Below are 26,240 nucleotides of genomic sequence, written 5' to 3'. Positions count from 1 at the left end.
GCAGGCTTTCCTACAAAAGATGTAAAGGTATATTTTGTGCATACATGCACCTTAGCTGATGAGCTGAAAGTTGAGCTGCTTGCTGACAGTTTCCTAAAATCATATCAATAACATATTGTTAGCCAGTGTGACTGAAGCTAAAAGAGTCTGCTGTTGGATAAATGATACATGATATAGGCATTTCATAAGCTGGGGATATAAATGAATAACTCTGCTCATTCAGAGTGCCCACATTTTTCAATACTATAATATTTTTACATATTTGCTCCTCTATGGCATTTTGCATTAAATATAGAAAAAAATACAAGGAGTCTTTTGAAAACATGAAATGCTTTCCACACAAAGGTCAGAAGGCGAATGAAAACTAGAGTTCTAAATTGGAGAAATAATGTCTTTTTAATATTTCTCAAAGTTTAAAGCTGGAAAGTAACCTGTTACTTTTAGTAAGCACATGTAAAATACTTGGATACTTTGTGTTGAAGAATGAGAAAGTGGGATTTGTTAAATATGCCTTTCTTAGTTCATATCAAAATATCTGGCCTATGCAGGATTAGGAAGTGCTACTTATTGTGAATAAACTTACATTTAATTAAAAAAAGGAGACGGAGAAAAAAAAATTAATAATAGTCCATATATATACTACAATAGGTGCAGGAACATGGAAACAATGTGGTAGAATGCTGGTAAGGAGTTAGAACTGTGCAAAATTTTCATTAGGTGCAAAACTGTACAAAATTTCATCTGTAACCAGGGCTTTGCTGCTCAGTGCTATAACAAGATGAGCCCTCCCATTTCCTACTGAAGCAAATGAGAGAACATTCACTACCCCCTTGGTGGGGATCTTGAAACCAAACTAGTGCAATTTTCCTAAACTTTCTTTGTTTTAGGGCTGAAACCGTACTAGCTTTACAATTTCATGGTGTTTTGCAACAAAGTAAAGTAAAGTTAGGTGGTAGTTAGGTCTTCCCTTGAGTTTTAGGTTAAATATTTCAGAGCAAAATGTTGAGAATGAAAATCAAGGCAATGTCTACGTGAGCTAGAGAAAGTGAACTCAAACTGCTGAGCAGTGCATAACTCTGTTCAAAAGCCCCTGAAATTTCCTCAGTCAGCAGTAGGGGTCACCCGGACTTTTGACATGTACACATGGGCTAGGGACAGATGCTACACATAAACTGGTTTAAGTGATCAGAAATTGGTTTAAACCTGTAACATAACAGAAGCTGAGTATACATAAACCAGTTTCGAAATGGCTGAAACTGGTTTAAGGTAAATCTGGTTGAATGTAGAGTCAGACTTTGGGTCAAACTGGTTTATGAAACTTCTGTCCTTGCCCCCTTCCTAGTTTAAGTTAAATCAGTCCCACAACATCCCAGCATGCTTTCCAGCCCTGGGCTGTGCTGTGCTGTCTGCTACAGCAGAGAAGGGTGAGAAGGGGGTGGGGGTGGGACAGGGGCTACTACCCTCAGGCAAACCCTGACTGGGGTATGGGGCCAGGGAGGGGGGTTAAACCCCCTTCCCTCTGAGTACAGAACTGCCCTGCCCTTCCCTGCTAAACTTACTGAAAGTTACTGCTGGCTGCAACTTTGGACTACAAATCCCAGAGGTATGTGGAATCAGGAAGAGGAAGTGATGAGTAACCCTGCAGAGTTTCACTTCTGTGATTCTGGACTTCAAATCCCAGAGACCTAGGGGGTAGCAGGAAGAGGAAGTGAACACTCTGGGTAGGTGTCAGAGAGCTGTGCTGTAGTGCCCCCTGGCTTCTGGCCTGAGACACTGCAGGCATTTGGCTGCATTTCCTGGACGTGTGTCCAGTTGTTTGTCAGTTTAATCTCTGCAGTTTAGACTAACCTGCAGAGATTTAATCAATTCAGCCTCGGGCTTTTGGACCATCTGTACTTAGCCCTAGGCAGAAGTATGGAGGAGTAGAGGCTGCCCAGGCCTTCCATCTCCACTTCAGACTGTTGAGACAGAACCCAAGGGCCAGACTAAGTCCAGAACCTCAATGGCTGTAGTTATATGTGCATCCAGGAATCAAGCCTAGATTTCCTCCATGTTAGACAAGGGTTCAACCACTGAGCTATAACAGCAGGCATTTCTATCACCTAGGTCCTGATAATTTCTAAACCATTGTGGTAGCACACTATCTCTTCCGGTCTCTGGTGCTTATGATAAGAACACCTTACCTGTTCTCAGCTTGCTACCAGGCAATGCTTTAGGAATTCTGCAGTCATGCTAAGGGGTTTGGTCAGGATCCTACTATGCTTGGTAAGAGTAGGCTGTTAAGGATGTATTCCTCTTAGCAGAGTCTATCTCCTAACTGACTTTGCAATTGTAATTGAACTTGCTAGTGTCTGTCATCCTGTGATTGCATTTATCAGACCTTCTTTATCAGCCTGGTTGCCACTTGCCTATCAGCCATGGGTTAGTTTCTATGTCCTTTCAGTCAGAGACCCTGAATATAGTAATTAATAACAAAATTGTTTAAAGGACTTTCATCCAAAGGATAGCTTCACATGTATTGTTCTTTTTTTTAAGCACCCTTATTTATCTACATGCTGTGTGTCAGTAAGGTTGTCTGCGCCCAGTTCAATAATGATCAGAGCTGTTTCTCTTTAGAGGAGGAGCATCCTGAAAGCCATACTATATTTCCATTTAAATGTACTTTGGTCATTTCACCATAGTCTTTGCATATACTTGAGTCTTCTTTGATATAGGAACTTTATAACCATTTTTATACTTGATTCAGCACTGGAATATTAGGGGTCACACTCTTTTTTCACTTAAATGACTGCACCCTGCTGAATTCCATAGTTTGAAAAGAACTAAGAAAGTGTTGAATTTGATCCCACTGTGTCTGTTTTGACATCACCAGAGTTTCCTTTTCTTAAGCTCAGGACTGTTATGGCTTCTTTGCACAGTCATTCGGAAGGAAAGTCAAGATTATTCTGAGGCAGAATGATCACACTCAGACAGAAAGAGATAATTTCAGCAGCAGCTAGGGAAATTCAGGAAAATATTTCCCAAGTCAGTTGCATTTGGTACAAATGTTCTTGTTCAGGATTGTCTCCTCATTCAAGGAGTCATTGAAAGGAATAGTGTTAATGGCAACACTGTAACTAGAAAATTTTTGCGACTCCCATATGACACTCTGAAAAAAAGAGTATGTTTTATGAATATTTTCTGACCTTGGGGTCGATATGATTATAGCAGTTGCAAAATCAAGCCATGTGTGTCTTTGCTGTGCACAGCAATTGCTAACCACACTCTTGTAAGTCTACACCACTTATCTCAATGTGAAAGCATAATAGGAAATAGTAGTGGCTTCTAAAGTTATCAGCTCCACTGTTGTGTTCATGACAATGATCAATTAATAAAGTTAAATGACAACAGCAGTAATATATCATATCAATAAAGGTATGCACAGACCAGAGAATGAAACTATAAAAGGAATTTGTAGTTTCCAGGGTTTCATTTTTCTAGTCTGACAATTGAGTATAAATTTTCTATTTATAATTTAAATTGTTGTTGTTTCCTCCTCCATATCTTTCTCCAGTGAGCTCTGCTAGGAGTTTGCTAGGCTGTGTCTTTTGAAGATCAAAAAGATACAAGGCTTCATTGCTTCTTTGAGCCTAGCTGCTTTGTCTTCCCCCAATCCACCTGGCACCCAGTGCACCTGCCTCTTCACCTCCTTCTTCCACTCCTTCCAACTGTACTAAAACCATTGCAGACTGCTCTAAGCTTTCTTAGTGGGATCTCCTTTCAACATCAGGATTTTAAATATTATTTTCTGTAAATTATCATTAAAAATACACCCATTCTTGTAATAGAAAACAAGGACCAAATGGTGCCTTTGTAAGGAATCACTGTACCCCAGTCTTTTCAGTATTTATTCATGTTTGATAAAGGAGAGAAGCTGGGAAGTCATGGAATACCTGGCTCTGTGACAAAAGATAGGTTATCTATTTAAAATCAAATGCACGTTGGGATATTTTCAAAGAGGAAATGCCCAGTTAGGGATAAATTCACAACCAAGAACTTTTTCAAGGCTCTGGCCCAATTATATAAGAGTTCTAAGAATTTTGCCCCTCTCGGCCATGGGAGATTGCCTGTTTATTTTGAAACTGAATGCTTTGCTTCAGGGATTTTCAAATCAGCTTTCATGTTTTGTTATGGCATACAGAACTGCTCTGTCCATGCTACAAAATGTGCACACCTATCCCTGCCCTTATCATAGAATCATAGAAGAAGGATTGGAAGGGGCCTTACAGCTCTTCAAGTCCCCCCCGCCGCCAGGGCAGGAGAAAAAACTGGGCTCAAATGATCCCAGCTAGGTAGGCATCAAGCCTCCTCTTAAAGACCCCCAGGGTAGGAGCCAGCACCACTTCCCTTGAAAGTTGGTTCCAGATCCTAGCCGCTCTATTATGGTGACTACTAGATGACTTAATGAATAAGCATTGATCCAAGGCACAGACCAAGCATAAGGAATGCAGAAACTGAATGAATGAGTATGGATAGTTCATCACCCATCTGCTGAGAGACTAGCTTTAGGAGAACTGCAGAAAAGGAGTGTGTGTTCAAAAAAGGGCTTGTTGTATTTTAAATAATTTTTAGCCATCTCAGGAAACATCTTTGACCATCCACATCTTGGGTCATCAAAGCATCACGGACTTACACACACTTTCACTTGAGTGGATTGTGTTTGCGAGCTTGGAGATGGGCAGAGTTAGAAGTTACTCGCTCTCATGCGGGCAGATACCCACACCTTCTTAAGTCCTGTTTTCAAAGGAACATCTAATCCATCAAAGGAAGACTTACTTTCTGGACGAGACAGCTGGTCAAAGCTCCTTTTTGCACAGGAAAATAACACCATAGTGCTGGTGTTGAAGCCAGTGGCCAGCCATTACCAATAGACTGACATCCCAAATACCACTCTTGCAAAATCACACCAGCTAGCCTCTTCCTCTTTCATAAAGAGGACATTTACCTGTTGTCTAATGGGAATGATAGTGCAATGGAGGGCATAATTCCTTCTCATGCCTACCCAGGACCTGTACTACTTAACAGAGAAATATAGTGGTAGGAAGATATGTTAAGGAATTGTATGTCAAATATTAGGTCTATGTGAGAATATCTTTCCTAACTGTAGAATATTTCAATGACAGTTTTAAAAAGTAATCTATTTTTATCAGTTTCAGGCATAAGTTGTGAGCTTTATGTCAGAAAAGAAGAAAAAAAGAGAAGTCATAGTAGTACTCAAAATTTTGTATCAGAATGCTAGAAGGATCTTGTATGAAAAGTTTCATTTACACATTTGGTTTTCTAACAGAAAATTCATAAACATTTTCACTCTGCCAAATACCCAGTTTTCTCTAGGTTTGTCTACATGTACATTTGATCAGGGCTCAATTTACTCAGGAGCAAACTTCTGTGGATTAAGTGCTCCTGGGCAAGCATCTACACATTCAGGGAATAAGCAGCAGATTTGCTGCTCTTAGCACCAAACTTCTTGCAGCCCTGCAATAGCCCCCTGTTGCCATTGGGGGTGGGGTGGGGGAGTTCCAGGCTCCAGCTGTAACTGCCAGCAGCCAGCAGTTCTCTTCAAAAGCTAGCCCTGCTCCCTGCTTCCTGGCCAGCCACTTCCCTGCCCAGGAGCAGCATGCCTAGCACAGGGACAGCACACAGCAGCTCTGCCTCCCCATGCTATAGCTGCTTCAGCTCCTGCCCCTGCTGACTGCTCCCTGCAGGCCCTGCTACACTGACTGCTCCCTGGCTTATGGCCATCTGGGCCCACTCAGCTCCTGGTCCATCTGTGCAGTGACTCCCCACCCCATGCAGTGACTGCCTGCCTGCCTGTAGAATGCCATCCCAGAGCTGCTGCTGTGCAGCTGCCACTAGCAGGGATACCGATAAAAGGCTTCTGGATGCCACTGCCAGGGCCTCCATTCCACTCCTGGGCCCACCAGGCCAGCCAGGACTGGTGCCGGAACATTGTCCAGCACACCTGGGACAATAAGCAGTGGCTGGAGGCAGTCCATATGACCCAGGCCACCTTCTGGGACCTCATGGGGAAGCTTTGGCCAGAACTGGAGCACCAAGACATTACGATGTTGCCAGTCCTCCCTGTGGACACCTGCCTGGCCCTTGCCCTGCTCTAACTGGCCACACCCACCAGACTGTGATAGGTCAGCCACCTGTTTTGTATGGACAAGGCCACTGCTGGGGAGGTCATCCTGGAGGTATGTGGCACCCTCCTGGTGGTGGTGGCAGGATTCCATGCCCTGGGATTCCCTTAATGCATCAGGGCCCTGGATGGGACCCACATCTCCATCACCTGCCTGCCCCCCAGATACTGCCTCTACTATAGCCAGAGAAGCTTTCACTCTGTGATGCTCCTGGCCATCATGGACCACCATGGAGCTTACAAACATGTGAGCACTGGCTGGGTGGGCAGTGCCCATGATACTTTCATCTTCTGGAACTCTGGTTTCCTGGACCTGGTGGAGAGTGGCCACTTTGTGCCAGGAGTGCCAGACCTAAAACTGGGCACCGTGGCTTCCCACCCCTCTTCACTGGGGACCTTGCCTACCTGCTTCTGCCCTGGCTCATGTGGCCCTACGCTGGCCACCTGGCCCACTTCAACTGCTGCCTGGCCCAGACTTGCACCCTGGTGCAGTGCATCTTCAGGTGCTCCTTGACCCGCCACCTCAAGGTTCCCAAGGACAACCTACCAAGGTCATCATCGCAGCCTATGTGCTGCATAACATCTGCGAGGCCTGGGGGAAGCTCTTCCATCAGGTCTTGGTGGAGGAGGTACAATGCATGGAGTACTCCTGGCAGTGGGAGCACCACTTGCGATGGCACCCACACCGAGGCCCCCAGAGAGCCATGCACGTGCCAGCAGGGGTCAAGGCACTGGGTGTGGGAGGCCCTAGTTGACCATCTTCTCCTACACTCCCTGCTTCAGCTCACCTGCACTGCTACCCATGGACTCCCCAACCCCTCCTGCACTGCTACCTATGGACTCCCCAACCCCACCTCCAGCACCACATCTCAGAAAAACAAGTTTTTATTTCCTTCACATCAATCAGAGCACCACTCCCCCTTCCCTACCCAAAAAGCAGATCCCCTTTCCCCCCTCAGCAGACAGAACCCTTCCTTCAACCCAACACACCAAACAACAATAAAAAGCCTTCTTCTCCCTGAAAACTGTTTACAGTGTTCTTTGTGGGCCATCCCAGGGTTGGGGGCTATAGGGTGGTGATGCCTAGGGGGCAGAGCAGCCGGTACCCCAGGTGAAGGCAGCCAGAACCCTAACCTCTGGCTGTTCCCATGTGGGTATGGATGCCACAATGAGTGCAGCAGGTGGGGGACTTGCCCAAGGGTGGCAACAGCTGCTGAGACCCTGGTGCACACAGCTCCCCCTGTAGTAGCCAGTGGCAAGGACCAGGAGGGCCAGCATGCAGTCCTCGCACCACTGCAGGCAGCTTTGGCTCTGTGTCCACATGGACCTGGGGTAAGCAGGGGGGCTGGGCCCAGGTGGGGGGACTGGATGGCACTGGACCTGGGGTGCAGGCCAGGGCAGGGGCTTCTGGCTGCTGGAGGCAGTGCAGAACATCCTCACAGGCCCATGGATGGCAGTGGTGGGTGGCTGTCAAGGGTCAGGCAGGGCTAGGGTCAGGGGCCAGGCAGCATGCAGCATGAAGGTGACTGCCAGGGCCAGAACAGTGTCCAGTCATCATCCGTGGTCTGCACTGCCCAGGCCAGGATAGCATTCTGCTCCCGCAGCAGGTCAGGCTGCTTGCACACCAAGGCCAGGAGCTGTGCTCAGAACTCCTGGTCTGCCTGGTCCTGTATATCCTCATGGGTGATGTCTTCCACCCACCAGGCCTCTGAGTCTTCCAGCCAGTCCTCTGATGCTGCCACTGGCCCACTACAGGAGGATGGCTTTAGTCCTGTATCTGCCTCTGGCAGAGCCGGCACATTTGCAGGACCCTGGCTATTGGTGGTGGCAACTGCTAAGGGCAGCTTCTCCGTTGCATGCAGCTGCAGGATTTTCAGAGCCATGAGACAAAAGCTGTTTGTGAGAGTTTGCAACATCTCTCAGGTAAGATACTCCGTAGAAGGACAGAATGGCCTCGGATCGGGGGTCGGGCATGCACAGGTAAGTCAGCTGGGCAGGCCTAAGCCCAGGCCCAGGCAGCTGCTGGCCAAGCCCCCTGTTGCTTACTCCCCTGGGGCTGCCGGGTTGCTCCGTGCTGGCTGCAGGCAGTCTGCCTCCCCTGCCCCATTCTCAGGCTGGGACAGGCTAGGCTTCTCACAGCACCTGCTGCTGTGGTTCCAGATCCCACTCCCTCCCTCTTGTTGCAGGTTAGTCACTGTCCTGTGCTGCCACCCAGCCCATTGTGCCTGGACTTGGGCATGGGGCTTCTGGATGACTGGGATGAGGAACTGCCCTCCCTACAGGGGTCCTTTCCAGGGATGTTCCCCAGGGCGGGCAGTGCATGAGGAGCTGTTTGCATGGACTGAGGGGTGCCCAACCATTTATGCCTTCTGCCCATAGTACAGGGCCTTGAGCTATGATGGCATGGGGGAGCAAGCCTGAGCTGCCCCACAACCTCTGCCACTACCTGGAGAGCTGTATGTGGCTGTGTTACAGATCCCTGGCCCCCACAGAAAAGAAGGACATTACTGCCGGGATCAGCACATTGCTTGGTGTGTGAGAGGCCTGTGCCCACCTAATTGCAGGGGCACAGTCTGCTCAGTAAAGTTTGGCACTATCTCCCAGCTCTATGCATGCTGTGGGGAGGAACCTGGGGCCAGGGGAGTGGAGCTGGGCCAGGGGGGCAGAGGCGTGGAGGGCTCTCCCCACTCCCCCAGTGCAGATCTTATCATGTAGTTGGGGATGGTGTGGCTGGTGGCTCCACTCGGTCCCGGCTGGCAGCAATGGCATGCAGTTCTGGGTGGTGTCCTTGGATGGTGGGGCACAGCGTGCGGGGGCCTGGCTGGGAGTCCCCCAGCCCAGAGAGGAGCTGGCACTGCTGATGGCCATTTGTGTCATGGCGGGCTGCACCTCATGGTTGGCCCTAGGGCTGCGGAGCTTTTGAGGCAGGCACTGGCCCAGTCTCTCCAAGCCACTGGTGGAGACTGCAGCTGGGGAGCTCAATGGGACAAGTTGCACACCTGAGAGGCCCTTCTCCAGTGACATGACACTGGGGGTGCCAGGCTGGGGCAGGGATTCAGGCAGGCCAACCATGCTGCTATAGACAGCATGGCTTTGGCCTGGGTCCCAGGGCACATAGATGGCATCCAGTTGCTGCATAGGCTTATGGGCACTGTGGACCAACAACTGTGGTCAGTTACAGTGACCCACTGTGCCCACAAGGCCTTGAACTTTATGTAGCACTGCTGCAATGACCAATTGTAGTCACACTCCTTCATCCAGCCTGATAGCACCTCATAGATGTGGGTGTTGCACCGCCCACCCTGCTTGAACTGGCGCTGCACCTCTGCCTTGCCCCATAGGACCACAAGGTCACCAGTCTCCTCCTTGGACCAGGGGGAAGGCACAGGTGTGGGCACGGGTCTGTGTGAAGAGGATGCCATTAGGGATCCTGCGCCGTCTCTCTGGGCCTGGGCAGCTGCCTGCAGCACCCAATGCAGGTGCATGGCATAGGACTGGAAGTTGCATGGAAGAGGCAGTGATCTACAATACCTGCAGGCTGCAGGCAGGCTGCTGGGGATCCACTGCTGGCAGGTGGAACTGGCCCTGCCAGCAAGAAGCTGCCTGCAGCTCTACCTGGTGGGGTGACGGGCCTGGTCAGAAGCTGCAGCAGCCTGTAGCACCCTGTGGACCTCAATAGTGCAACCCTGGCAGGCAAGCAGGCTGGAACAGCAAGGCTGTGGCCTGGCCAGGGGGACACAGAGCCTGGAGTACCCTCAGACTCCCTGCATGTGTGCCCCAGGGCTCAAAATGTCTGCAGGCTTTTAAAGCATGAGGCTGTCATAGAGGCTGTCATAGGGGCTAGCCTTAGGCTGGGGCCTTGTGGTAGGGCTGACCCAGGAGCAAAGTTGGTCCTGGGTCGTATCTGCATGTGTGTAACTGTGCAGTAACTAATCTAACATAAATTTGCTACCTACATTTTATTATGCAGCACACATGCGCACATGTAGACGTGCATGCTTATTTAAATTAGACTCCCTTGCAATTAGGCATCTCATATGGATGTGCCCTCTGTGTACAAAAAGTAGTTATATAAACTGGGTTGCAAAGGTGGAGGTGGCAAGAAACTTTCTATGGCGTACGGGTATGTGGATGAACAGGCTTTAGTTTGGGGAAAGGGTGCTTAGGTGCAGCTTTTCTAATGAGCATTCAGTAGATTGACTACAAATTTGGCCCTCTGTGGTCTCTTGAATTAAACACTTAGACCAGGATGATACCAGTTATGCAGGCAAAGAAAAACATAATCTTACATATGGAACGTTGAGTCCCCTGACAATTTCTGATGACGTCTCTGCAATACATATTGATCAGTCTGATGTAGGTGTAGATTCTGACAGAAGGGGAAAGAGGTGCTTCACAGTTCACATAGCATTTCAGTTGTTGTGGTGGGAGTTCCTATGATGTAACATCTATGCAGGAGCCTTTTGATTGAATCCTGTTTCAAAATCTTTATGGCTATTTTGGGAGCCAGAAATACATTGTCAAAGTTGTGTATTTGGGTAATGTGAGTATTATAAATGGACGGTGAATGCTTGGAGATTACTTTATTCCCATAAAGATAGCTGCCTAGGAATAAGCTGTAGCTTCTACATGAGAAAGCAGCCACTTTGGGAAAGATGTTTCTGTAAATTCATGAGGCACTGTTGCTTACGCATTTTTCTGTATGTATCTCATCATATAACCTGACATAATGTATTAGACATGTGCATAAATGAATTAAGACTTCCTTGTCTTTTTAAACCAATATTAAAATACTTGCTTTTTAGGCATATTGTTGCTGGGTTGATTAAACCAAACATCCTCAATAACCCCACAAACCATTTTATTGTAACAGCACAAAATAGTGTGTGGCCTCAGATGAGTTTGTGGCATTATTTGGCATGCAACACTTTCTGTTTCAAACATAAATTGGTTGCAGCTTTTTCAAAATATGTGCTAGTATTAATTAAATCTATAAATGAGCAGTCATTTTTGTTTGTTTTTTTCCTGGAGCCATTTTAAGTATTTTTTTCCTTGTTCTTCATATAGATTTATGTACTCTTTAATTTGTTATAAAATAGGCTAACCTTGTGATCTTTGCTAAGTCCTAAAACTACAGTTGAGCGTATAGTGTCTTTCAATATAACTAGGTCTTTTGTTCCACTAGAGAAAATTGCTTAATTTGTTAGAGAGAGTTTTCAAAAAGGTTTAACTATAACAGTCCTTTTCTTAATAGAACTGGGATTGCAGGGAGGTGATTAATGTGAATTAAAGGATCTTTGTGACACAAGACTAAAGGGCAAAATGACTTCTTTTTTTTTTGCTGGCAATCCCACTTCTGCAGTTTTCTTTGTCCAGAAACAAATGTTTCTGCTTTTCACATACAGAGGGAAAAAATGATCATCTCATTGGATAATTCACCTATTTTGAAACACCTCATTTGCTCAGAGATATTCTGTTTATGCATTTTCATTGGGAATGTGTATCTAGGTCCCTAGAAATCCATCTATTTATTGCAGTGACACCTACTGCTGAGAGAGCTGATCCACAACAGGATCGGTTACTGTTAAACTTGGCCAACAAGCAGCTCATGACTCAACCAGCAGATGTTTCTGCAGCTCAGGTCAAAGGGAACTGATGGACTCAGGCTTTTTTTGCTTCACTCCTAGCATTAAATGCCAAGAAAGTCAACACCAGGTACAGACAGTTGACCTGACCAGTAGCAGGAGGAACTGAACTAGGGCCCTGAGGAGCTGAAAAGACCAAAGCATTAGTCTGTTGAGCCAGTATGTTGGCTACAATCCAGTAGTTTCAGACAACTGACTATCTGATTGTATGCCTGGATTTTAGTAATGATTTTGTGTACTTATTTGATGATTTCTATCCAAGCTTATGCTCCTGACAGGTGCCCCTGTGAACAAAATCTCACTGGGCTGTCTTGTATGAATATTTCACAGTCATTCATGCTTTGATCTTTGTTGCATATGTGCATTTTACATTGTATTTAGTTTTGCACAAGATCAAATTCTAAACCCCTCTGAAATGGAAATAAAATGATCAACATAGGACTGCAGTCAGTGGCTCTTGGATTTAAATTGTTTCTAAATGTAGGTGAACTGAGTTCTGTGGTCTTATCCCTTATCATCCTTATAAGTACATGGGGTCTGATCCTACTGTCTTGACCTAGTCAAAACTACCTGTGCCTTCATTTGCAGTTTGCTTGTGTCAGGGGTGGAGGATTAATAGGGTCTGTAATATATATAATGTTAAAAAAATATAATTGATTTGTGTCACAACTCCTCTTTCGGAATCATTTTAGCATAATGTCCTCAGATGATAATAGAACATTCAAAACACCAAACTCCTCTAGTTGCAAAATGTCTGAAAAACAGTGAAGGAAAAAAAATTGATAAAATTTTCAAAAAGTATTGGGATTTTTATTTTTACAATGTAAGATTAAAGTGGGATTATTAAAAGTTTAATTTTAAGGCTTTTCTATTTGAGGTGGACACTATTTAGATAAATCAATTCAAGTGAATTATTAGATATATGCTGCAGAAAATCATTCAACCTAGAGAAAATAAAAACAATCTTTCACTTTCTGAATTAAGTAAAAGTTAAAACGTTTATACAAAAAAAGACTACTGGTTCCAAAATAACAGAAACTTCAGGATCATTGAGGATTCCAAATACTGAGATTCAAATTGGAATCTTGAATGCCCTATTATTTCGGTCTTGTCATCAATTGAGATTTAAAAAAAAATAAGAACGTCTTCTTCTAAGTTTAAAAATAATAATCGTTGATGTATCTAGTGCCTGAGATGGAAAATTACAACAGGATTTCTAAAAATGTGGTTGAGCTATTGAACTTTCAGCACCGTTTCTATCTCTCACTTGTTTAGATCCCACTTTTTAAATATACTGATAATAAAATAGAATAAATATATGACAAAAAGAGATTTTAAGTCACATGTGAAGTAGCAATAAAGTAAACAGCTTGTCTGCATTCTTTTAATCTTTCTATTTTAATCTTGAGTGAGATTTATAAATGCTTCTCCTCTTCTCAAAGTCTCATGAGTCACTGTAGTTTGTAGACTGCATTTTCAAATGGCTTTTAGTCTTTCACTTCACAGGGGCTACAAAATAAAGATTATTTTTACGGCTTATCTTTTACTCACCAGTGAAGGTTCAAAATGACATGCAAGCTAGAGAGAGAGTATCCTACAGTATTTTAGAAACCAAATGACTTTCCCAGTGGAAAATGAAAGCAACATAAACTAATCAATGTTTTCTATTTTGTTAATTAATTGATTTTAAGGTAGTTTTGAAAGTCCTTATTCTAACCTTTTTAAGGTATGAAAACTACACTGAAAACAGAGGGGTTTATCATGCAATCATTTCAATAGAATTTCCTATTAAAAGTAATGAAGAATTTGCTTAATATCAGTATTACAATTTGATCTGTAGTTTTGCCAGATATTGTCTTCTCTTGACTGTTAAGTATTGGAAGGCTAATATCAATCTCAGAGACTTTTGAGATTGGTTTCCATTTCTTTCCCATCTCTCACATAATGTATATTTCTTAATCCTAGCCTATTAGAAATAATCTTTAAGGATCAAGGATCAGATTCCCACTTACACCAATGGAGTAAATGAAGTTATTCTAATTTTACACTAGAATAAATGCAATGAGAATATGGCCTTATGTTTATTACATTCTATCAGATTGGATAGTACCATAACGATCATATTAAATATAAATGAACCCCACATCATATACATTCATGTTAAAATTTAACTATTTCAAGTTATGTCTTTTAGTATTGACTGCATATATGGCAAAGAAGAATAGGTCAACCATACTGCCCTACAGTTTATATATTAATCATCTGACAAATAAACCACTCAGTATCCTACCCACCTCGGTAATATTTGTGATGTAATTTGTTTGGATGCCCAAATGTCACCAGCGTTGATTGTAAGAGATGAAAAAAATGTACTTGCTCAGCACACCAAGCTCTGGGCTAAAATGTAAGCATGAAATCTCTGGTTTATTTTTGTAATAATGTTTACAGCTGTTTAATGACCCTGAAAAGGTTCAGTAGTCTGGTGTTCTGTATTTCTTAACAGGAGTGTATTATGCTTATAACAACCTTAGTTAAACACTTTCAGCTACAATAATAAGGACAACATTTAATAAAAATTCAGTACATATTCCAGAGTTCCTCATTGATACCTGTTTACAAGTCACTGAGAGTGAAACAACCTGTACTTGCACATCCAGGATTCATCAATCGACCAACTGGTAATATAGATACACAAGAATATTTCTAGTGGGCAGGTTAATGCTGAGAGTTAAATCCTGAAAGTGTGTCTGTATCTGAGCAAATGGACTCACAACTGTAACTACATCCAGAATGAGGGCCTAAAAGAGTATGTTATTGGAACACATGAGCATGTAAAGCATTAATTTGCTTACTGAGCTGTGAATCTTTTAACTAGTCTTATCTGAGATACAGTAACAACACAGCAATGTTTTTAAAGTCCTATTTTCTGTACTGTAGTGAAAAAGGAAATGTAGGTGTTCACTGTCCAATAGGAATGAACTGGTGTGAATGTAGTGCATTCTGTTGACTTAGAATGTTTTAAACCCATTTATTATCTGTTGTTTTCCCTGATTTTAGCAGGAGGAATTCAAGCTTTTCATGTTAAATTAATGTTGTCTGTGATGATAGCCACTTCTGGCATCATAATATTATAAATTCCATTAATCCATTTCATATACTCAAATAAAATCTGTATATTCTATTGAAATTGCTGAAGTCAGAACTTTAGTTATTGATATCATGGGAAATAGTCTTGAGGGCAAAAATTTGAGTGAAATCAAAATAACTATTAGTACCATCAAAGGCAATTGAATGGCTCACTGGATTTTTATGAGAACGATGAGAGAAGATTTTGCTGGTGCATATATCTTGAAGTGAATTGTATAAGCCAGGAGTTGTCTCGTCATGGAAGTAAGAAATCACTGTGTGTACACTACATGTAGAAAACCCATGTTATCTCATAACTTCATTGCTTCTTGTGCAGGGCTCAGCCCTGCTTTGTCATATGTGGTACTTGTTGTGCATGCTGGAAAGTCCTTGGTGTTGCTTGGCATAGGCCTATGAGTGAGAATTTGTGTTCCAGAAGTAGGGAGCTCACTTTCATTTCCTATGATGGTATGAGGGATGAAATACAGATGTTGGAATATTTTCATATCTTGTTCACAAATGGCAATATCACATTACACAAATGGCTTAGCATTGGAATGGAAGTTTTTTTTTCCTCGCTGTGGAAAACTTTGACTTTTCAGAAAAAAAAAAAATCAGTCAAAATCTTTGAGCCCAAAACTCAAAATGTTGAGTGAGGCGCATGTTTCATATCTCTGTTTTTCAGGATATGTATCTGTTATGATACTGCACAACTTTTCCCCCCAGCCCCCATTGATGGAGATTTGCCCTATTGCCATTGTACATCAGGAGAGATGTGGGTCAGGCTGCAGAACCTTCCCCAGGAAGAAGAATGGGATGTGAGCCTCCTGAATGACAGATCCTTTGAGATACAACAGTGGTGTTTTCACATTGACATTTTCAGACCTTTTTGGTATTTGGCTTTTTAACAAGTTGAAAAATTACACGTACAGAATTTATGTGCGAGGCACAGAATTTTTTGAAGAATTTAACTCGCTTTCTGTCAAAAACATTTTGATGTGATTTGTTTTCAGTAAGCCCTAATTAGTATGTTTTTCCGATTATACCACTGACATATTAGTAATATAATCTGCAATTTACACTTACATTGCACTCACACTTACAGATTCATTCAATGTATGTGAAATGAATGAGGGGGGTAATCTTGTATATTAGGGCAGTTTCTAGAGAGAATGGATTTGCTACTTTTTCTATTTGTTTGTTTGTTTGATTTCTATGCTGCCCTCCCCTATAAGGCTCAGGGTCATAAGGATCACAATAAAAAGACATAAAGCAGATAATGTAACAGCAATAAAACAGTTTCCCAGAAAATGCATCAAAATTTAACGCTGCCTTCTACAAGCCTGCCAAAATAAAAAGGTCCTCCACCACTTCCAAAAGATGTCCCTGCTTGTGCTGTGGAGGAAGGGGAGGAGGTTCAAAATCTGAGCAGTGATTACTGAGAATGAGCCCCCACATGTTTTGATGAAGGGAACTTAGTGCATAGATGGTACTTGCAGTCCCAAAGGTCAGTTCTTGACTGACAAGAACTGACCTTTGGGACTGCAATGGGGAATAAAGGAGGTGATGGTGCCTTAGCTACACAAAACCCAAGCCATTTTGTAGGGATATGATATTAATTACTTTGTGTTCTTTTACTCGTGATAGAATGACAGATGAAGAAGGATGGTTTTTTCATATTACTTGCAGATATAAGATGAGATTTTTTGATCTGAATTGACAGGTGAATTGTGAGAGGGTCTAGTTTACATAAGAAGTGTAAGGGTTTGTGATGACCACTGAAAACATCTGATCAGGAACAGCAGATTTCTGGTAAATTGCTGAGAAAGCTGTTGATGCAGGATCAAAAAATTACAGTTGTGTTCTAAATTTTAGTTATATAATCCCTGCCTTTCACATAATTTTAAAAAGCACATATAAGATTCTAAATACTGTCCAAGAATTTCCTTTTTCTGGGAGGCAAGGGGGTGTTAAGTATTTTAAAATATTGATATGAAAAAGCCTATTATTTTATAAACTTTAGATATCAGTTAATAAGACTTTCCATGTTCTTCAGGCTTTGAATGAAAGGAAGATGAAGGAAACTATCTAAAAATGAGATCTCTTACAGAAAGGGTTGTACCAACATGAGAATGAATGGCAAGAAGAGAAGTGCACAGTAGTACTGAAGGAATTAAATGGTATCTGCTATCAGAGGAGGTACAGAGGCAAGGGAAGAAGTGTAGATTCAATAGCAGGGGATTTTACAGTTTGCAGCAGTATCCGGGCACTGTGAGCAAGTGCCCTGACACAGATTTAGTTGGGACTATACCAGCCTAAATGGTTTCAGTAGCTGGATCATCAACACTGAGAAACTAAACAGTAGTGAAGGCAGTTAAAGGGAGGTGAAAAGAATTAAGGAAATCAGCAAAGTTGGAACTGTTTTCCTGTGGACTTGGTTGAAAATGGCCTGAGAGCTGGACTGTCTTCTCATTGCCAAGCTGGCTTCAACAGTGGCAAATCTGAGTTTCTGGATAGAGTTGGCATTGCCAAATATGGTCTGTCTGTCAACTACAGAAGGTACTTTATTGTTATTCAAAAAAACCCTGTGGCTCTTTCCATGACAGAGCCTCTGCTCCTTCCCTTAGGTTAGATAAGGACTTGTATGTGATGGTTAGGATAGGGATGATCTCACCAAGGCAGGGTCAAACAGTGGGTTCAAGTAGAGGACCTCTGGGGGTCCTTTTCAGCCCCACTTTTCTGTGATTCTATGTGGTGACTCAGAGATTATCCTCTTGGCTAAGTACAGACAGTAAAAAAGCCCAAGCCTGAATCAGTTCAGTCTCTGCAGGTTAGGCTAAACTGCATAGATTGGACTGAGAAGCAAGTGAATAGACATTCACTTTTGATTCCAGAAATGCAGCCACATGCATGCCATGGCTCAGTTTACAAGCTGGGGGGTGCCCAAATGATCCTTCCTTTCCCTTCTGCAGTGGCTGGAAGGTTACGGGGAAGATGGGAGAGAAACGCTCCAGGCTTTTTGCCCCTCCCTGATCAAGCTGAGGGTGGTGTGGCCAGACCCCTGGGGGACCTTGGAGGGGGATGGGGAAAGCAGCCGCTGCTAGGCTTTTCCTCTGCTCCCCACTGGAGCAGAGGAGGGGAGGCATGGCCAGATCTTGACCCCAGGCCAGCATGCTGAGGCGGAGGGGAGGAGAGAGGAAGGGAAGGGAGGGAAGGGGAGTGTGGTTTAAATCCCTTCTCCCACCAGCCCAGGACCCCAGCAGGGATCTGCTTGGCAGGAACACAGCAGCCCCTGCCTGTCTTTGCTCTGCTCACTGCTCCAGCAGCTGGCACACTGAGGTGAAGGGAAGGGAGGGGGTCCTGTGCTGTTGGGATAGGGGAGGGTGACAGTGCTCCAACTAGGGAGCAGGGGGCAGGGCCAACTCTGTTCTGCTGGAGCAGACAGCACAGCTCAGCCCAGTGCTGTAAAGCATCCTGGGATGTCGGGGGACTGTGAGTTAACTTGAACCAGGAAGGTGTAATTTATATTCTGTACACAAATCAGTTTCTTCTGCTGCTCTGCCACTTTTCTTCATTTTCTTGGCTAAAATAAAATAACCAGAATGGCATTTTGGCTACTGTACCTTTTCTGTGACCTTTCTGTGCACTTCTGGTTAGGGGAGCAACAGAATTAACTCCCTCTGCTCCCCAGAGAAGGTATAGGTCTGGTTTTCCTCTTGGGACCTTCTGCATGGTCAGGTTTTGCAGCCTGTGTAAAGTAATCCTAGTTTGAGAGCTTCAGAATTGAAGAGTAGCCATCTCATGAGACTATGTATTTTATATGCAACAGGATGGGACAAAAATTCACTCATACCTGCAGCATTTCCCAGTAAAAAAATCGCAAGTCGGGTTCTAAAATCCATGGCATGATTTAAATATGTAGTTACTTTCAGTTGGTTTCTGAGATATTGAGAAACATGAAGTTAATGTCTTAAAAATGAAAACAGAATTAAACAAGATCCCCTGAATTTTACATATAATCACTTGTAAGACCAAAAATACCAAAGAGCACACAGGAATTGGTGGGAAGTATATAAAGTATATGAATAGATCAGCAACCAGGAGCCAGGAACATGGAATAGAACGGCTGACTGTTTTAGAGAGTTGAAGAGATTAATATGTCCTGTTGATAAGAGTAGGACAACTGTTGGAAGGAAAAATCACTAACAGACTTTCAGCTTTACAGCTGTAACTGTTACCAGTTTTTATAAGACTCTCTGTGAAAGAAAAAGCTACAAAATAACTTAAAACTTAAATATAAAACCAAACTCAACAACTGAAATTAGAACTGATGCTTAGGGTTAACCATCAGAATTAATGAACTCCACTGGGAACTGACAGAGTTTTCAAACTTTGATAGAGCATAAAATGCTAAAATTAACCACCCCAGCTTTGCTGCCACTTAAAGGCACCAGTTCCCATTGAGGTCAATTGAATAAATCAAATTTGGAGTGTATATATCAAGCTGTTGTAGAAAAATGATCGTCTAAGAAGACTCTTACAAAACTAATATCTATAGGTACTTAATATGCTTACCCTGAATTTTCAAATTCCTGTATTTCTAAAAGCCTTGGCTCATGAAGTCAAAAACACCCTCAGCTAGAAACAAAAACAAGAAATTTGAGGAAGCAGAAGATGGCTTATTTGAAGAAATTAGATAGATGAGGTCAAATCAGGTTTAATTGACAGGCAGCCTTAACAAGTGCTATGCTCCATGAAGTTTCAAGTGATTAAAAAATACATTTAAACCAAACTTGCATCTATTTGTTTCTTGTACGGGAGTGATCCAGTATACTGAATCTAGCAAAGGGCAGGGAATTCCATTAATTTACTCTGAAAACCTGGCTGAACTCTTGAATTAATCTTAGTTTTCTGAAACTCACAGTTGTTTGAATGTAAAGCACTAGTGACAAGAGCATAGGTGCTAAATATTTTTTATGTACATATGTTTGTGTCATTTATAAGTAATATGGAACCTAAATTAGAAAATATATCCAAATACAAGTCTTGAATCTGAACCCATTCAAATTTGGAAAGTTCTGAACTGTATTCAAACAAACGTTGTGGCTTAGGTTCATCTTGGTTCATCTGTAATGCATACATACATATGTGCATATATATGTTCCCCCCTTTCTCTTACAAAATCTGCATCACATCACAGCATCAATCTTCCTGTCAAACTAAACTAAACAGGTCTCCCAATGGAGACCACCCATGCTTCTCTTAGGCCCCAATCCTGAAAATACTTAAACATGTATGTAACTTCGCTCGTAAGAGTGGTCCCATTGAAGTCTATGGGACTGTTTCCATCAACACAGTTACATTTTAAGTATTTTCCAGATCTGGGGCCCAGATTTTCTGACAAGAGGCCACTATAAAGTAAAATAACGTTTTTTCTTCACCTCCATCTAAGTGTGCTGCTTTTGTTGCAAGCCTGGTGAGTGTATTTCTTTTTCCAAAAAATAATGGATTAATTTCCTTTGTTGGGAATAAGTTTAATTTGCTTTTTGGAAATAAATTAAGGATCTCATAATTTCATATTGGAGAAAATGTCAAATTATATCCCTAAACAAGAAAGATCTTCATTATGTTTCCAACTGACCTTACAACTTCATATTAGTTGAAAATCATTAATGTAAAACTTTTTTTTTGTTTTAAATAAAATTTTATAGATGCATTATTCCTGAATAGACTAGAGGAAATGGCAAGGATAGAAGATTATTATGGACAATTATGCAGACCAGCACTGAGCACTTGTGTTTAACAAACAGCTTTGAGTTCTAATTTTCTGCAATACACATACTGTAGGTACAATTTGTACTCATTACTGTATATTGGGAAAGTTATTAAAATTCTTAAATTCGTTGAGGCTTCCTATAGCACCTTCCCTGGATTTTAATTGGTTTTATCTAGTTCCATAAGAGAGCTCTTTAAAACAAATCAAAGTCTCTTAAATCACATATCTCAGCCATTGGAGGACAGATATTTCTCTATAATCTTGCAAGTTTTATAAGTACTGAAATGTGAAGGTTCTCAGTGATGAATTTAAAGACTTGGCAGAAGATAATGTATGCATATTTTGATGGGCACAGTTTCAAAAATGACAAAATAACAATGTTTTGTAACAGAAGGGTTAAATCTTAATCTCAGAGGTTTACAAAGCTGCTAGTCGCAGTCTCCTTAAAATTTAATATACCTCGTTAATGCTTACTTGCAAACACTGAAGGATTTTTATGATTATAATCATGTGTTACAGCACCTAGTACTGTTTCTAAGCAGCATACTAATCAGCTTAATGAGATATTACTGCACTTTTTGTTGACTAAAGCAAAATCCCTTTTATTGTTCTAAAGCTTGTCCTTTACTTTATTTTTTCCCAAAACATTATCTTGTTTTATTGTATACCAGTAAATATCATGCTATCGTTTTTGTTTTTTTTTGTCAAATCATAAAACTATCTTTCTCATTGTGGAACGTGTAATATATTGAATATGGTTAATGGAACTGAAAGTTATAAATGGAGTCTATTTTTGTTTTTTGTTTGCTTTCTTTTAATGGAATTGGAAGAGATGCATAACATTTCTTTTTCTATAGATTTAAAATGTAAACAGGTGCAATATCACAGGAAAAAAAGAAGTTGAAAGCTTATGCTACCTCTATAATGATAAAATTCTGAAATTTGTAACGTGCTAATTTTTTAAAGTATTAATGAAAAGCTATCTGTAAACATACAGTATGATGAAGGCACAAATACGATGACAGTAGTATAGTATAATTGGCATATAATATACTTTTTACTGTTTTCTCCTCTAATTCCTTTGCATTATTATGTGTAGGTAAAACATAAAATGCAAATGTTATGCCAGTGGATATAGTTAATTCACTGCTTATAACTATTATAGTACAAAGCTAAAATATTTTCTTATTTTCAGAGATGGAGGAAGCTAGTTTGTGCCTTGGTGTTTCTTCAGCTGTACCAGAAGCTGATGCCCATCTCAACAGCACCATACTTAATGGCCAGTATTCAATGAGTCAGAAGCTGCATCAGATAACTTCACAGCTCAGCCATGCCTTTCCAGAGCTTCAGAACAGGCAGAATGCTGAAGAGAAGGCATCAGTGCCCTTGGAAGACAAAAGTCATGTGTCCATAGCAAATCAGCCAATCAGCAGTCAGATGGCTCTGTTAGCAAACCAGCTCAATAGAGATGTGGACACCAGTCTGAATGGGAGAGTAGATCTGCAACAGTTCTTAAATGGACAAAACCTTGGGATCATGTCTCAGATGAGTGATATAGAGGATGATGCTAGAAAGAACAGAAAGTACCCATGTCCACTCTGTGGGAAACGTTTTCGTTTTAATAGCATCCTCTCTCTCCATATGCGCACTCACACTGGAGAGAAACCATTTAAGTGTCCATACTGTGACCATAGAGCAGCTCAGAAGGGCAACCTGAAGATTCACTTACGTACTCACAAACTTGGGAACCTCGGTAAAGGCCGTGGAAGAGTCCGAGAAGAAAACAGGCTTTTACATGAGCTGGAAGAAAGAGCAATTCTGCGGGACAAGCAGATGAAAAGCAGCCTTTTGCAGCCACGACCTGATGTGAAAACACAGCAGCATTCACAACCAATGCCTCTTGCAAACTGCAATCTGTCTGTGCCAGCTAATCACAGCACACCTGATATTTCAAACCCTGTTCCCTCTCCAAAGCCAGTCAGTGTCCAGGAAGAAGTAGTTGCTCAGACTGCTGGGTTCAGATGTACATTTTGCAAAGGCAAATTTAAGAAGCGTGAAGAGCTGGACAGACACATTAGGATCCTGCACAAGCCTTACAAGTGCACTCTGTGTGACTTTGCTGCCTCACAGGAGGAGGAGTTGATTAGCCATGTGGAGAAAGCTCACATAACTGCTGAGTCGGCGCAAGGCCAGGGATCCAATGGGAATGGTGAACAGTCTACCAATGAGTTTCGCTGTGAGGTATGTGGCCAAGTCTTTAGCCAAGCCTGGTTCCTGAAAGGTCACATGAGAAAGCACAAGGATTCCTTTGAACACTGCTGTCAGATTTGTGGGAGGCGTTTCAAAGAGCCTTGGTTTCTCAAAAATCACATGAAAGTCCATCTGAATAAATTATCTGTAAAAAACAAATCTCCTAGTGACCCAGAAGTACCTGTATCCATCAGCAGTATGTCACAGGAGGCTCATGCGAACTTGTATTCAAGATACCTATCATGTTTGCAAAGTGGCTTTCTTCCTCCAGACAAGGCAAGTTTAAGTGAACAAAACCAGATTTATAACAAAGGAGATATGCCCATGAAAGAGAAAGAAGTCCTGGGGAAACTCCTTTCACCCATTTCTGGCATTGGCCACAGTATTGCTGAAGGGGATAAACATTCTTTATTGGGCTGTCTCAATCTGGTGCCTCCTCTGAAATCCAGCTGTATAGAAAGGTTACAGGCTGCTGCCAAGGCTGCAGAGATGGATCCAGTAAACAGCTATCAAGCCTGGCAGCTTATGGCAAGGGGAATGGCCATGGAACATGGCTTTTTGTCTAAAGAGCAGCAGATACAGCGCAGCCATGAAGACACTTTGGCAAATGCTGGAGTTATGTTTGATAAGGAGAAGCGGGAGTATGTGTTAGTAGGAGCAGATGGCTCTAAGCAGAAAATGCCTGCTGATTTGGTTCACAGCACTAAAATGGGCAATCAGAGAGACTTGCCAAACAAACTAGACCCTTTAGAAGGCAGTAGAGATTTTTTGTCACATGGGCTGAACCAGGGACTTGATTATAATATTCAAAGTCATGGAAATGTGAAAGAAAAGCCAACTGAGTGCCCTGACTGTGGAAGGGTTTTTAGAACATACCACCAAGTTGTTGTTCACTCCAGGGTCCACAAGAGAGACAGGAAAGGAGAGGAGGATATCATTCAAGGTAGCCTGGAGGAGCGACGTGGGTCTGGAAGCGATCAAGAGTCTCAGTCTGTCAGCAGGTCGACGACACCAGGGTCTTCTAATATTACTGAGGAAAGTGGAGTAGGTGGGGGTCTCTCACAGACAGGAAGTGCTCAGGAGGACAGCCCACATCCTTCCTCACCTTCCTCTTCAGGTATGCTAACTAATCCTTCACTACTGTAGACTGAGAAGCTAGAAGCTATATGTTAAATAATCTAAGTTATACCCTTTTTGTGGGTGGTTCCCACGTGCAATTTCCTTATCAGTTGCAGTGACTTGGTGTTATACACTCCAGCCTGCAGTCTCCTTTAATTGTGCTTAGGTCTTTTTTTACTTTCCCCTACACTTTAAAACTGAATTTTCATTGCACTTATGTTTTTTTCCCTCAAGGATAGTTTTCCTGGCCTTTCGCCTATTGCCTCAGCCATGCTACAGGTAGCAGTGCAAAATGTCTGGGCTTTGACCTATGGGGACCCCTTCACCTTTGGGGACCCTCCTTTTCCAGTGCTCTGAAGTTCATTTTTTCCCCTTTGTTCTCGCTCTCCCTCTCCCCCTCTCTCTGTCTCCTGCTCTCCCAGACCCCTTCCATTGCCTCCAAGTGGAAGGGTGAAGCAAGCTGCTTTTCTGAGTGGCAGCTGAAGCAGGTGTGCTGAATAAGTGGTGTGGCTACCAGCCCCATGAGAGATGCATCCTCCTCCTTGTCCCCTATCAAATGAATCATTTAGCTGAGCTGCTTGCTGAGATTTCCAAGATTCTGTACTGATTACAGCAAAATAGTTCTAAAATATTAACTTTTCTGACATCCTTTTAATTTATATGCTTATTTTAACATGCATACAGATGTCCATTTAATCCATGTGTATCTGAGAGTATAAGAAAAGGAGAAATTGAACTGAAACATTTTAATTGCATTGTATGTCATGTTAACTTGCTGTGTATAAAATAGCAAAGCAGATAATATTTCACTGAAGATGTCTATAAAATATTGAGCTTCCTGGTACAATTTTTAAAGTTACTAGCCTATGACTGCTGAAATAAAATCTCCAAGTAATAACAGGTAAGATTTCAGGCCTCATCTATATTTCCAAAGTCACTTACTAATGGATAGTAAATTGAAAGTTATATCTTCAGCCCTTTATAAAGAAAGCACCTCACTAATACTGTAATCATTCTGCAAGCCTAACAACAGAGGAAATCATGCCATAACAAATACTCTGTTACTAATGGCAACATTGATTTCTGCAATCAGCCATTAAGTCTAGAAAATGAAAGACAGTTTGAGGTACCTTAAGGCATTACATTGCCCACTGTTAAAGATCTGGTAGCAGGCTGTTGAGGGTAATTCTTTTTAGTTTTTTTTTTCCAGTTTCGATAAATATTTTAGTATTGGAGGCAATTCACTGTTACAGTTATTAAGTATATGCCAGTTTATTTTTGTTGTTCTTGTCATGCACCAGTATACTCTACTTCTAAGGCCAAATTAATACAAAAATAAAGTGTTAGTTTGCTGCCTATTACCAACCAGTAAAGAAATTGTTAAGACACATAAATCTGCACTCCACATTCCACAGATTCCTATAGTACTTAATGCTGTTGTTTAAATACCCATGAAACACACTGTCTACTCCTAGAGTCATAGCCTCGTTTACAATTTATTGCTGGTGAGACACATTAAAAAATTCTATGTAGAAAGAAGGGTAACAGGCAAAAGCTAATTTCATACTATATATAGTTGTTCAGATTGTTTTAAGAGGATTGAAAATATGTCCGACTAGAGAAGATCATTTTTTTCCAAATTTTACTTTTGAAAATTCTGAGCCTTAAGAAAAGAAAACTAACTGCTATTCTTTTCATATATAAAATGTCACCTTTGTTTCAGTATAAAGACCATGGCTATAAAAGGATTTGAAGTAAGTGATCCTTAAATCATTTAGCTGAATTGTACAGGAACCTTTGTTGGGCTGTTTAGAAAAGTTTTGAGGATATTTAAAACATATCCTTAAAACTCATATATGTATATGTGTTTTAAGGATATGTTTATATCTATCTATCTATCTATCTATAGATATATATATAAAAGAGAAATGTTGGGCTTTCTGAATGAAATTGAACTAACATCAATTTAAATCAGTTGAAGTAAAGCTGTGGCACCTGATAGGTAGAGTCTCTGAGTGGCCTAGAAACTTTAACTCCAAAATGTTCTACTTCATTTCTTGAATTGTTTAAGTTTTTTCCTGTGTTTAGAGCCAAGAAGCAACACTGGAATTTTATTCTCTGTGTTAGTAGTTATTTAAAATTG

At 42.0% G+C, this 26,240-nt stretch overlaps 1 protein-coding gene across 13 annotated transcripts in view; it reads left to right on the top strand.

The window, feature by feature from the left end:
* The window catches only part of ZNF536 (zinc finger protein 536), a 451,836-nt gene that overhangs the window by 172,773 nt on the left and 252,823 nt on the right, over nucleotides 1-26,240 (top strand). For all 13 annotated transcript variants that reach the window (XM_090062633.1, XM_090062643.1, XM_090062642.1 and 10 more), the window contains one exon: nucleotides 21,924-24,095. In XM_090062633.1, coding sequence (XP_089918759.1) covers nucleotides 21,926-24,095 — 2,170 coding nt within the window. In that variant the 5' untranslated portion in view covers nucleotides 21,924-21,925. The remainder of the gene's footprint in view (nucleotides 1-21,923; nucleotides 24,096-26,240) is intronic.

The sequence above is a fragment of the Crocodylus siamensis genome, chromosome 9, assembly GCF_052110815.1.
Source record: "Crocodylus siamensis isolate JL-2025a chromosome 9, ASM5211081v1, whole genome shotgun sequence".
Classification (NCBI taxonomy): Eukaryota; Metazoa; Chordata; order Crocodylia; family Crocodylidae; genus Crocodylus; species Crocodylus siamensis.
This window is presented reverse-complemented; position numbering and strand designations above follow the sequence as displayed.